Source organism: Rhincodon typus, chromosome 1 (assembly GCF_021869965.1).
Source record: "Rhincodon typus isolate 14 chromosome 1, sRhiTyp1.1, whole genome shotgun sequence".
Taxonomy (NCBI): Eukaryota; Metazoa; Chordata; class Chondrichthyes; order Orectolobiformes; family Rhincodontidae; genus Rhincodon; species Rhincodon typus.
This window is the reverse complement of record NC_063332.1, coordinates 14,965,971-14,979,264: the sequence shown is the minus strand read 5'-3', so window position 1 is coordinate 14,979,264 and position 13,294 is coordinate 14,965,971. Positions and strand designations below refer to the sequence as shown.

The following is a 13,294-nucleotide window of genomic DNA, read 5'->3' as shown; positions in this document are numbered from 1 at the left end:
AAATGGTATCAGAGATAGTAGGAACTGCAGATGCTGTGTTCATCCAGCCCTGCACCTTGTTGTCTCGGATTCTCCAGCATCTGCAGTTCCTACTATCTCTGATACCATTTCTCTGTCCAACTTTCCAGCTGATCTCAATCCTGCTGCATCTTTTGATATCCTCTCTCACTATCCACTGTGTCATCTGCAAACTTACTATTCAGACCAACATTTTCATCCATATTATTTATATATACTACAAATAATAGAGGTTCCAACACTTTTTTTTTTAAAAAACAGAACATGACTGGTCACAGATCTCCAGTCAGAAAAACATCCCTCCACAACTACCCTCTGTCTTCTATGGCCAAGCCAATTTTGCATCCAACTTACCAACTCACTGTGGGTTCCATGCAATTTGATCTTCTGAACCAGCCTTCCATGAAGAACCTTGTCAAATAATTTAGTGAAGTCCACGTAGACAACATTCACCACCTTACACTCAATCATTGTCACTTCCTCAAAAAACACAATCAGATTTGAGAGACAGACCACCCCTGCATAACGCCATGCCAACTATCCCTAATAAGTCCATTCTTCTCAAAATAAGAAAATCTTGTCCCTAAGAATCTTCTTCAATAATTTCCCGACCACTGGTGGAAGGCTCACTGGCCTGTAATTACCTGTATTATCCTTGTTGATCTTCTTAAACAAAGAAACAACATTGGCTATTCTCCAGTCCTCTGGGATCTTGCTAATGACCGCCAGGTATGCAAAGACTCCATTTTGCCTGTAGTGCAATCTCACAATAGCACTGATATGAATTTTTTTTTGAAATTGATTTACAGGATGTGTGTGTCACTGGCTGCACAAAAGGGCAATTAAGAGTAAACCACATCGCTGTTTGTGTGGAGTCACATATAGGCCAGATCAGGCAAGGACAGCAGCTTCCTTGCTTAGTGAATCGTTTGGGATTTTTCCTGACAATTAACGATGGTTTCACAGTCATCATTAGACACTTTAGTTCCAGATTTTTATTGAATTAAAATTCCACCATCGCCATGGGAACTTTTGAACCCAGGCCCCAGAACATTACCTGGGCCTCTGGATTAACAGTCTAGCAATAATAGCATGAGGAGATCACCTCCCCAGTCAAATGAATGACCAATTAATCTAGTGTTTGGTGGTGGCCAACCATCAACTTGGATCTAAGTCCATTGTTGAAGTACAACACAAGACACTTTCCTTGTGGACAGAATTTATGGACTTCTCATATAATTCATTCTCTCAAAATCTCATTTTAGTCAAGTATATCCATGTTCATGTTTTTGGGCTAAGGGGGTGGGGCATGGTGTAACGTAGTGGTATTGTCACTGGGACAACAATCCAAAGGATTGGACAAATGCTGTCAGAAATATAGATTTAATCCCACCATGGCAGTTGGAGAAACTGGAGTCAACGAAAATTGGAATAAAAAGTTGATTTATGTAAAAAAAAACACAACATCTGGTTCACTAATGTCCTTTGGGGAATTAAATCTGTCATCCTCATCTGGTCTGGCCTACAAGTGACTCCAGACCCACAGCAATGTAGTTGACTCTTAACTGTTCTCTGACAAGTCACTCAGCTCAAGCAGCAATAAAAAATGGACAATTACGGGCCTAGCCAGTGACACCCATAGTCCTCATGTTTAGCTCTTTTGTTCACAGTTGAACCGAGGTTGAAATAAGGTTTAGAGCCAAGTGGTTCTGCCAGAACACAAACTGAGCATCAATGCGCAGATTATTCCTCAGCAACTGAATGTTACAGCACTGTCGATAATCCCATCAGCATTATCACAACACCATTCAGCCTTCTGCGTATTGCTGTTCACAGACAGCCAGCATTGCCACTTCCTTTCTCTCTCCCTGTGGCCTTGCAAACTCCCTCTTCAGGTGCTTATCCATTTCCTTTTGTAAGCCATTAATAAATCTGCCTCCATCAGACTCTCAGACGGTACCTTCCAGGACTTAACTTGATGCATATCAAATGTTTCTCCCCCATTGTGTTCCTTTGTCATTCACTGAAAATCAGTGTCCTGTGTATCTCCGCCATTCTACCAAGCAGAACAGTTCCTCGTTATGTATTCTTTAATTAGTTCTCATGATAAACACTTCTATCAAATCTTCTCTCAACCTTCTCTTCTCTTTGGAGAAGAGTTCTAACTTTTCAATCTATTCATGCAACTGGAGTTCCTCATCCCTGGAGTTTTTTGTATAACCTCGGTACGTACCCTCTCCATAATATTTACGCCCTTCCAAATGCTGCCGGAATGGGTACAGCATTCAATGTGGACAACCAATGTTTTACAAAGATTAACCATAACTTCCTTGCTTTTGTAGTCTTACTTACAAGGCATAGGATTCCATTTGTTTTGAGCCACTTACTCCATCTGTCTTGATATATGAATGATTTGATTTGATTTATGGTAGTCACATGTACCCAAGTACAGTTAAAAGCTTTCTTTTGCGAGCAGTACAGGCAGATCATAGCAAACATGGACATACACATCAGAGGGTGCTCGACAGAGTGAGGCATTATAGGTCACACTGCACAGGAGGTGCACAAAGCAAGATCAGCATTATTTGTAGTCAGAGGGGTCCATTCAACAATCTAATAACAGCAGGGAAGAAGCTGTTCTTGAACCTGTTGGCGCGCGCGTTGAAGCTTCTGTATCTTCTGCCTGACAGAAGAGGTAGGAAGCGAGCATTATCCGGGTGGGAGGGGTCTTTGATGATGTTGACAGCCTTCCTGCGGCAGTGAGAAGTGTAAATGGAGTCCATGGATGGGAAGTTGGCTTCTCCGATGGTCTGGTTTGTGTACATATAACCACAGATCCTGCTATGCCTGCATCCCTTTAAGAATTGTACCATTTACTTTATACCACACCTCCTCGTTCTTCCTGCTAAAATGTATAATTTCTCAAATCTCTACATGTTAGACAAAGTTATTGAGGTTAGATGGAAACATGGAATTCAAAACATAAACTGGTCAGCCATGATCTTAATGAATGGCAGAGCAGGTTTGAGGCTGCATGGTTGGAGGTTCATCTTTTGGATGCGATGTCAAACTAAGATCCTGTCCTCATAATTTCAAAAACAAAGAAACGGCAGGAGAATTCATGGTCTTGCCCAATATATACCCATCAAGCAACATCATGAAACTAAAAACCTGTTAGAAAAAAAAGAGTAATATGATGCCCTGTGTTATGCACACATTGGCTGTTCCATTCACAACAGTACAACAGTGACTGTGCTTCAAGGGTAAGTCACTGACCATAAAGTGTGTTGAGATGGCCTGTAATCATGAACAGCACTGAAACAAGTTCATCTTTATCATCAGGCAATTGCAGGAACTTCAGTTTGAGTTTCAAATGTCACCAGAGGAACTACTCTGAATGTTTGTGCTCTAGAATGTTAACTTCAGTCTCACCTGGAAGGAGGTAGGTACACAGACTATTTTCAGATTTTCATCTTGAACCCGTTTAGCTGCAGAGAATTGAAACAAGTTTTTTTTAAAATAGGAGAAGCTACCAGAAATACCATCGTGTTCTCTTCACATAAAAGAGTGATCAAGATATGGACATAATGGAATGATTTGATTTATCAAATAAATGCTCACACACTCACACAAACCCCATAAGTCAACCTTACACTAATTATTCTTTAAAATCTTGAACACTTCAATTATATTGGACAAATATCTGCTGTAAGAAAGAGGTTGTTAAACTTGAAAGAGTTCTGAAAAGATTTACAAGGATGTTGCCAGGGTTGGCGAGTTTGAGCTATAGGGAGAGGCTGAATAGGCTGGGGCTATTTTTCCTGGAGAATCGGAGGCTAAGAGGTGACCTTATAGAGGTTTATAGAATCTTGAGGGGCATGGGTAAGACAAATAGTCAAGGTCTTTTTCCCCAAGGTAGGGGAGTCCAAAACTTAGGTCTGAGATGAGAGAGCTAAGATTTAAAAAGGACATAAGGGGCAACTTTTTCACAGAGTGTGGTCCATTTACAGAATGAGCTGCCAAGGGAACTGGTGGAGGCTGGTACAATTACATTTAAAAAGGCAGCTGGATGGGTTTACAGATAGGAGGGGTTTAGAGGGATATAGATCAAATGCTGACAAATGGGACTAAATGAATTTGGGATGCCTGGTTGACATTGATGAGTTGGACCAAAGGGTCTGTTTCCATGCTTACAGCTCTGCCAGGAAGCTGTAAGAGGTGAGTAGTTGCTTTTCAGACTGCAGGAAGGTATATTTTCAAGTCGTATTGGAGCCTCTGCTTTTCGTCATATATATCACGCAGGGCAAAATTTCAATATCAGACGACAATATAAAACTTGAAAGTACACAACAGCGGACCTGGCTAAAGGGAATTGGCAAATTAGATTAAGGGATAGGTCAATCAAGGTGCATGGTAGGCATATAAGGGGAAATTTCACAATACACAATAAACACATTCCGAATGAGAAAGAGAGATTCCAAGATGAAGATCCACAATCCACGATTAACTAAAAAAAGCTGAAGATTGCAAAATTAATAGAATGTTATAATTTATTGCAAGGGAAACTGTAGACAAAAGTAAGGAGGTTATTCTTTGTGCAGGGCATTGGCGAAACCACGTCTGGAGTAATAGTCTACTACGTAAGGAAAGATGAAGACTTGTTGGAGGCAGTTTACAAAACATTATCTGGGATAGTTGTGAATCGTGGAATTCCCTGCCCAGTGAAGCAGTTGAGGCTGCCTCATCGAATGTTTTTAAGGCAAAGATAGATAGATGCTTGAACAGTAAAGGGAATTAATGGTATGGTTAGTGGGTAGGTAAGTGCAGCTGAGTCCACAAAAAGATCAGCACGATCTTATTGAATGGCAGAACAGGCTTTATGGGCCAGAGGGCCTAATCCTGCTCCTATTTCATATGTTCTTATGGCCCATTGTCTTAGGAGGAAATGTTGCAGAGGTTAGGCTTGTGTCTGCTGGAGTTTAGGAAAGAAACAGGCCACTCAATTGGAACACAAGATCTTGAGGTGTCTTGGCAGGATAGATGTCAGGAGGGTATCTCCTCTTATGGGCGAATCTAGAACGAGGGGTCACTGTTTAAAAATCAGGACAAGGTCAGAAGTCACATGACACCAGGTTATAGTCCAAAAGGTTAGCGCTGCTCCTTCAAAGGAGCAGTGCTCCAAAAGCTCGTGATTTCAATTAAACCTGTTGGACTATAACCCGGTGTCATGGGAGTTCTGACCTTGTCCACCCCAATCCAACACCAGCACCTCCACATAAAAATCAGGAGTGCCCTATGTAAGACAGAAGAGGAAAAGACTTTTCTCTCAGAGCATTGAGTGTCGTTGGAACACACATCCTCAAAAGATGATGGCACAAGGGTCCTTGAACATTTTTGAAGGCATTGTCGGACAGACTCTTTATAAAAGAAAGTGAAAGGTTATCAGGGGTAGGCAAAAATGTGAAGTAATCAAATCAGCCCTGACCTTATTGAATGGCAGAGCAGGCTTGAGGGACAGAGGCCTCCTCCTGTTCTAAACCATTTGTCTGTACATACTGTGAGGAGGATACTAATAAATTTCAGAAGGCCTAGGAGTATGGGAGTGGCTTGGCAGGTTAAATATACTACAGAGAAGCATGAAGTAGGAAGAATTGAGAGAGACAATGAAAAATAAAGGATGTAATTCCAAAGGAGTTACAGGAGCAGAAGAGCCCGCACAAACAATAAAGGTTGCAAGATAGGCTGAGAACTCCATCAGTGAAGCATATGGGATCCTAGGGGACATAAAGTACACAAGTGCAGAAGATTTGAGAATGCTGTATAAAATGCCGGCTCAGCCTCAAGTAAGGCATTGTGCCAGTTTCAGGTACCAAACTTCACGGCAGATGTTGAAGGCATTACAGAGGGTGCAGAAATGATTTGTGAGGATAGCTACAGTGATGAAGAACTTTAGCAATCCAGGCAACCTAAAGGAGCTGGGGCTGTTGCTCTCAGGGAAGAGAAGATTTGACAGGAGTGTTCATGAGGACTCTGAGGAGAGTAGACAGGAAGATAAGATTTTTGTTAGTGGAGGAAGAGCAAACCAGAGGACTTTGATAGGTGACTAGCAAAAGCAGCAATAGTCAAAGTGAATTTATTTTAGTGCAAGTGGTTAGGGTCAGGAATGAACTGCCTGAGTGTATGGTGGAAGCAGGTCAATCTAAGCCCTCAAGAGGTAAATGGACACTTATTAACATAGAAAAGAATTGTCAGCTTACCGAGAAGTGGAGCTAGCTGAATTGCTTTTATAGTCAGCCGACACAGGCCTCCTTCCACACTGTAGCCATTCTACTTATTAAGAACAATAAGTTTAGTTTATATTTTGCGTTAAGAAGGGGAAAACAGGGATTTTTTTTTTTTTTTTTTAAAAGTTTCATTTGTGAACTTGGGGCTGTGACACTGAAAAGTCTGGGCGTCTTTTTTTTGTAAAAGAAAACATGCATTTAATTGAGGTTTCACAACTTTTTGGGAGAGCTGGGTGCAGCGTAAGTATAAAAGGCAGAGAAAATAAACTGTGCTGTTGCCTCAAAACAGGGGCCTCAAGGCACACAAAGAAACCGAAAAAGTCAGTGTGATACATGCCAGAGAGTGAGGGACTGCTGGATGCTGTAATTCATCTGAAATTAACGGGACAGTGTGTTTTGTTTGTGCTTTGCTTTTGGTGCCCTGGGAAGTGATACTAAATGTGGGATAAAAGCATCTAAATTTCCTCTAAGGAAACCAGCTGCAGCTGTACCAGCCCAAGCTTGAGCAAAAGGCGAGATGCAACTCTTCACCGGTGCTTCAGTGTCTTACAAGAATTTAACTGGGTCGAAAGGAACAAAGTGAATTCAAATACTTTTGATGCTTTTAGCAAACTTTCCTCTTTCGTTTTGTCCAATGTAATCCATGCTTCTGTTTAATAAAGAATTTATTCTCTCTGTTGAGTGTACACTGGCAGCCTCTTGTCAGGGTATTCAATGACCGATTTTCTTTTACATGTGGATGCCAAAGTTAGGATCTAACAAGCCAGTTTTCGTTCGGGGATCTGATTTGTTCCATATAACATCAGCTGGGATTACAACACATGGTAGCTTCACTTTAACCTCTCTGCTGCAGTAAACACTACCTTAATTTTCCAAGTCTTTCAACTTTATCCTATCTTTCATAATCACTTCAGTAAATTGACACAGCATGGATCCGATATCTTTTCCAATAATCAGTTACTCTGCCTAGCTTGCTCAGATGACCAGGACTGGGAAGGGTGTCGATAGCCCCGGATCCTGCTCCTCATCGCAGTTTGGTGACCCACGCTGTGGAATTGGGTGGTCTATTCCAGACCCCACACAGCACCACCTGCTAACCCACCAACTCTCATTCTCAAGCTCACATATGGGAAATGGCAATCTGTAACCAAGGAGCTGTAGCACATCGCAAGGCAACATCTTCAGATAAAGAGAAACTAAGCAGTAACAAAAAAAAAAAACAAAATCTACAATATTACTGGCATCAACAGAGATGGCTACCTGACGTTACTGAACAACCAGGATTGCCCAAATCATATATTGACAGTGTGCATTTTCATCTTGGGGCCCACAGGGTTTGTCACACTGCTGATGTGGGCGAGTATCATCTAGCTTGTGTGTTGTAATAAGGGCCTTTGAATCATTGACCCTTTAGTGAGCACAGAGGGATATTACATTGGGCAGTGTGGTACTATGACTGTCACAGCAAATCTTGTCAATGTGAAATGGTGGACTGGCAGATCCCTCAAGAAATCACTGCACCCACATTTCCTTCCCGCAAGGACGTCAGTGAAGTTTTTGTTTAAAAAAAAACAACAATCCAGTAGTTACTGATGAAGGGTCTAGGCCCAAAATGTCAGCCTTCCTGCTCCTCTGATGCTGCTTGCCCTGCTTTGTTCATCCAGCTCTACACCTTGTTATCCCAGTAGTTACTGATATTGTTTACAAGCTACTGTTACTGATACCAGTTTTTATTGCACATTTATTTATTAAACGCAATTTAAAATTCCCCTGCCACGATTGTGGCATTTGAGCTCAATCCAACCTTCACAGTTTAGGGAATCGTTTAGCTCAGTCGACTGGTTGGCTGGTTGGCAGGTGCAGCAACACCAACACGGGTTCAATTCCCACATTGACTGATGTTAGCACAAACGTCTTGCCTTCTCAACCTAGTTCCTTTTTGGAGGTGTGGTAGGTTAGGCTTTCAATGAGACAGCAGCCCCACAGTCCAGTAGGACTATAGCAACGTTTTAAAAAAAATTTCATTCATCTACTTCTTCCAGAAATTAATTAATTAATAGAATCCCTACAGTGTCGAAACAGGCCCTTCGGCCCAACAAGTCTACACTGACCATTGGAGCATCCCACCCTGATCCATCCCCTTATAACCCACCTAAGCTACACATCCCTGGACAATATGGGCAATTTAGCATGGCCAACCCACCTAACCTGCACATCTTTGGACCATGGGAGGAAACCGGAGCACCCGGAGGAAACTCACGCAGACACGGGAAGAACGTGCAAACTCCACACAGACATTCGCTGGAGGGTGGAATTGAACCCAGGTCCTTGGCGCCGTGAGGCAGCAGTGTTAACCACTGAGCCACCATGCTGCCCCAGTGGACCCCAGGGTGCAATATTGCGTGCTTATAAATCTATTTGTTAAGTCCCTGCTGGAGGAATGCGTCAATTCTGGGCACTACACCTTAGGAAGGATGTCTGGAACTTGAGAGAGAGTGTGCAGAGGAGATTCACTAATCAAGCCCCAGAAATGAGAGACTTCAGTTACATGGAAAACTGGACGAACTGGAATTGTTCACAGGACAGAGAAAGTTACAATTAGAAATCACTAAATGTTTTTTGGATCAAGTAGGGAGAAACTCCTCCCCCCGCCCCCTTTCCCCCATAACAGACAAGAGCGGCAGGAACCAAAAGAGCAAAAAAAAAATCAGCAAAAGGATGAGGGGAGGCCAGGAGAATTTATACACGTGCTGAGCATGTGAGGAGACCAAGCTGGGAAGTGTATCAGATTATAATTGAACAGCACAAAAGATCCACAGACTTGCTAAGTATAATACAACCTTTTAAACAAAAAAAAAAATCACAGAGGGAGAATAACTACATTGGATCAAACAGAAAACTTCTGTAAACTATCACTCAGTAACTCACTAAATAAATTCACAAAGCTAAGAGTGAGGTGTTGGGGAGGTGATAGGGGTTAGGAATTATAAAACAATGCTTCTTTCAAATACAATAGCAGAGACAACAAAAACAAAACGAAGACAATTTCATAGCTTTATAATCGTAATCAGCACCCACCTATTCTGTCCACAGCATACACTATTGTGGATCCACTTCCGATACCCAATGCTTGGTTGTTCTGAGACAAAAATAACAGGGTCAGTCTTTTCAGGTCAAAGTGACATTGTATTCTTTGTTGTCAGGTGTAACTACTCTCACTGTAAATATTCACGAACAAAAATAAACTAGGTCCTAGAACATGTAATTTCCTGTAATAATGTGTTGAATGGCACACAAAAAAAAAGTGTCAACCCAAGACATTCCTAACAGCATTACCGTGTTGATTCAGAGATAGCGGGAACTGCTGATGCTGGAGAATCTGAGATAACAAGGTGTAGAGCTGGATGAACACAGCAGGCCAAGCAGCATCAGAGGAGCAGGAAAGCTGACGTTTTGGGTCTAGACCCTTCTGGATGTGTTCATCCAGCTCTGCACCTTGTTATCTCAGCATTACCATGTTCCCGTTTGCAGATGAAATTGATGATCACGTGGACACTTGTGGTTATTGCATATTTTATGCTTATTTAATTCACTTGTGGGATGTGGGTGTCGCTGCTCCTCCCCATTTGCCCTCGAGAAGGTGGTGAGCTACCTTTGTTCAATGAAATTCAGATTTCTTGTTCAAATACTTGAACAACTGGCTTGGCTGATAGCACTCTGGGCCAGTTATCAGTTTACTGCTTGCTCCCAGTGATATGCCAGTCTAGTTACTGCACTCCAAGTTGACCTGAATGACCCTCAGTCCTGTCCATTCTGGCTTAGGCCATGCAATACTTGTGTTATTGATATAACTGTATCATTTGGACACACTTGTGCCTATTGTGATTTGGTTTTTTTTTGCCCTTGCTGCTATGTTAAAAATGCCAGCATGTTGCACTGAAAAACTGAAGCATAATTCGTTGACCATAACTGAGAACACGGAATAGCTGCAGAAGTTAGACTGAGGTGTGTCAGTGTAAAAGCTGAGTGAAGGGAATGCGGTGGGAAACTCTATAAATCGGCAAATTTAAAGAAATAGAAAAACCAGAACAATGGGCTTTACACTGAAAATGATATTCAGAAATAATTCAGATTGCATTGTCAAAAATCTGGGAAAATCAAAATCCAACAGTCTCAGTCCTGAGGGTACCAGATTTTAGATATGGGACCTATAGTACAGCCAAGCAACCAAAACTGACCAACTTTTTTTTCCCCTGAAGAAGGGTCCCGAACCAATATATCAGCTTTCTTGCTCCTCTGATGCTGCCTGGCCTGCTGTGTTCATCCAGCTCCACACTGTGTTATATCTGACTCCAGCATCAGCAGTTCTTACTATCTCCAACTTTCATCTTATATGTGGACCTGCACTTGCTGCAGAATCACTGGGAATTCAGGGAGTCCTGAAAAGTCAGCACCTCTGGCCGTCAGATGAGACATTAAACCTAGGGCGTATGCCCTCTCAGTTTAATACCAAGAGCTAGAGAGTTCTGCCTGGCATTCTGGCCAAAATCTATCCTTTGTCCAACATCAGTGAAATGAGTTATCCCATCGTCATCATTTTGGGAGCTTGCTGTGCCACATTTCCAACATTGTAACAGATGAGGCTACACTTCAAAAATATTTAACAGGATGTAAAGAGCATTGATACTTTCTGATATTGTGAAAGATGCTGAACAAATGGATGTTTCTTTCCTTGTTGCTCAACATCCACGCAACAGACTGGTAGAATCTGTCAGGGGTTTAGCTTTCTTTATCTCTCCCAACCAGGAGGTCAACAGCAGAACCTTCACAAACTACTATATGAAGGCAACATTGTTGAGCGGTTGAGTTTCTGTCTCTCCTAGGCTACTAACTATGGGGCAGTTCTCACTGCACAGTTGAGGAACCACTAAATTTCAGGAGCTGCATACAGTTGACTAGGGTACAGAAGTCTGGTTCAGCCAAATAACTCAGTCAAATCCTCGTTTACACAACTCACACTAAACAAAAGTTGCGATAAAACTCTGTAGAAGTCAGTCCCTCACAGCTGTGATCTGTGGCCATGAGTACTCGGGAATTTCAGAAGGGTGAACCTCTCCTCGCCCCTTTTGCATTTTACAAGGAAGAAGCACGTTGGTTTCAAAAGTAATTAAGTGTAAATGAATTTAAAGACTCGTCTAAAACCTCTCTCTCTTTTACTTTTAGAACTAGGCATAAAGACTTTATCAAAGGAGGAAAAAGTTTGTTTATTAAATAAAAACACACGTCATATTTGTGAACTTTTCCAGACCTGACTGCTGAGCAACATACTCACTGTTTTAACGCCGGGCTGTAAATGTAAACCTACAGTTTAGTACAGGATGGTAGCAATCCATTGGAAACACAATTATCAACCCTCCACTCCAGCCCCTCAGCCCCTATGTAGTTCAATTCCATCCAGAAAAAACTGACATGTCTGTGAAATAGCTGACTTAGTGCAAATTTTTACAAAAAAATGTGAATTAAAATGCATCCGTGATACATTCTTTGCTCACTTGCACATGATTATCCACAGCCATGTAACCAGCTTTCCTTTTTGCCTCTTCCTCCATGCCTCCGGTGAACTTCCTCTTCAGTGTAAGGAGCTGTAACTGTTGCTGCCGCGGAACCGCTCTTAGCCCGAAGCGCAGCCCCCAGGAGCAGAGTCCAGGAAACCTCAGCCACATTGCCACTCCCCTCCCCACCTTACAGAGCAGAGCAGCTCGGGATGGGGCTGCAGCTCGTAATCAACCCCCTTTCTCAGCTGGGAAATGTAGTCCTCCATGCTAAACGAATAAGACTACATTTCCCAGCCTGCACTGTCTTGCATTTGTTTTGTCATTAAAGCTGAATTTAGTTTTTGCTGCAAACTTTTTCGTCTGGAACTGTTACTGTTTCGTGCATTCCAGAGGGTATTGGGTGATCATTCGGGTAAAAATAATGGGGGAAAGATAAAAAAACAGGAGATTGGCTCGAGGTAATAATGCTTATTTGAGGAGCTGTTCCAATCACAACAGACCAAATTGTCTCCTTTTGAGTAGTATCACTTACGGTGCTGTTTTATTTCACCTTTCAATTTGATTGACACCGTGGCACAGTTAGCACTACTACCTCACAGCGCTAGGGACCTGGGTTCAATTTTCAGCCTTGGGTGACTGTCTGTATGGGTTTCCTCCGGGTGCTCCTGTTTTCTCCCACAGTCCAACAATGTGCAGATTAGGTGGATTGGCCACGCTAAATTACCCTGCAGAATCCGGGTATGTGCAGGTTAGGTGGATTGGCAATGGTAAATGTGGAGTTATGAGAATAGGGTAGGAGTCTGGGTGGGATGCTCTTTGGAGGGTCAATGCACCAATGGACCAAATGGTCTCTTCCTGCACTGTTATGATTCAATGTGTTAAACTAAAAAGTTAGATTTTCAAATCAACCAGTTCAAAGATGTTATTATACATCTCTAGAGTAGGTGGGGTTTAAATCCTGGATGCTATCACTGACCACAAGAGCCCCTTAGAGTTAGATTTCATTGCTATAAATGTCCATTCACTTGTTCGTGAAAGGATATTACAATTTGAAACAAAACAAAATATTGACAATACAGGTGTGTCTTGAGGGGAGGGTATTGTACAGAGAATAGCAGCAGGACGTCATCCCAAATAACTTAACAGCCAGTGAAGGTATTGTTGTAGTGTAGAAACCTCCAAGTTGGAAAACCAGAACAAACAGCAAAATAATAATGACTTGTTTTTGTGATATGAATATTAGTGATAACTCAGCTGAGTTTCTGGAATGGGAACATTTTGATCACATCCCTTGTAAACATTTGGTACCTGAGTTCCAAAACATAAGTGACAACATTAATAAATACTTCCTAACTAACTTGTGTAGTTACACACCTCCGGAGCAAGTGTGATTTGCATCTGAGTCTCTTGGTCCAGAGATAGTGTCACTATCACTGC

The 13,294-nt window shown here is 42.0% G+C and overlaps 1 protein-coding gene across 2 annotated transcripts in view; it reads right to left on the bottom strand.

Annotated features, from left to right (window-relative positions):
* Positions 1-12,100, bottom strand: part of rpia (ribose 5-phosphate isomerase A (ribose 5-phosphate epimerase)) — a 24,113-nt gene extending 12,013 nt beyond the window's left edge. Inside the window, exons 1-3 of one of the 2 annotated variants that reach the window (XM_048600416.1) lie at positions 11,855-12,100; positions 9,381-9,441; positions 3,451-3,506 (exon numbers count right to left, since the gene is read on the bottom strand). In XM_048600416.1, the coding sequence (XP_048456373.1) occupies positions 3,451-3,506; positions 9,381-9,441; positions 11,855-12,025 (288 nt within the window). In that variant the 5' untranslated portion in view covers positions 12,026-12,100. The remainder of the gene's footprint in view (positions 1-3,450; positions 3,507-9,380; positions 9,442-11,854) is intronic. The other variant, XM_020534915.2, reaches the window with a different exon arrangement.
* Between the last annotated feature and the right edge of the window lie 1,194 nt (positions 12,101-13,294).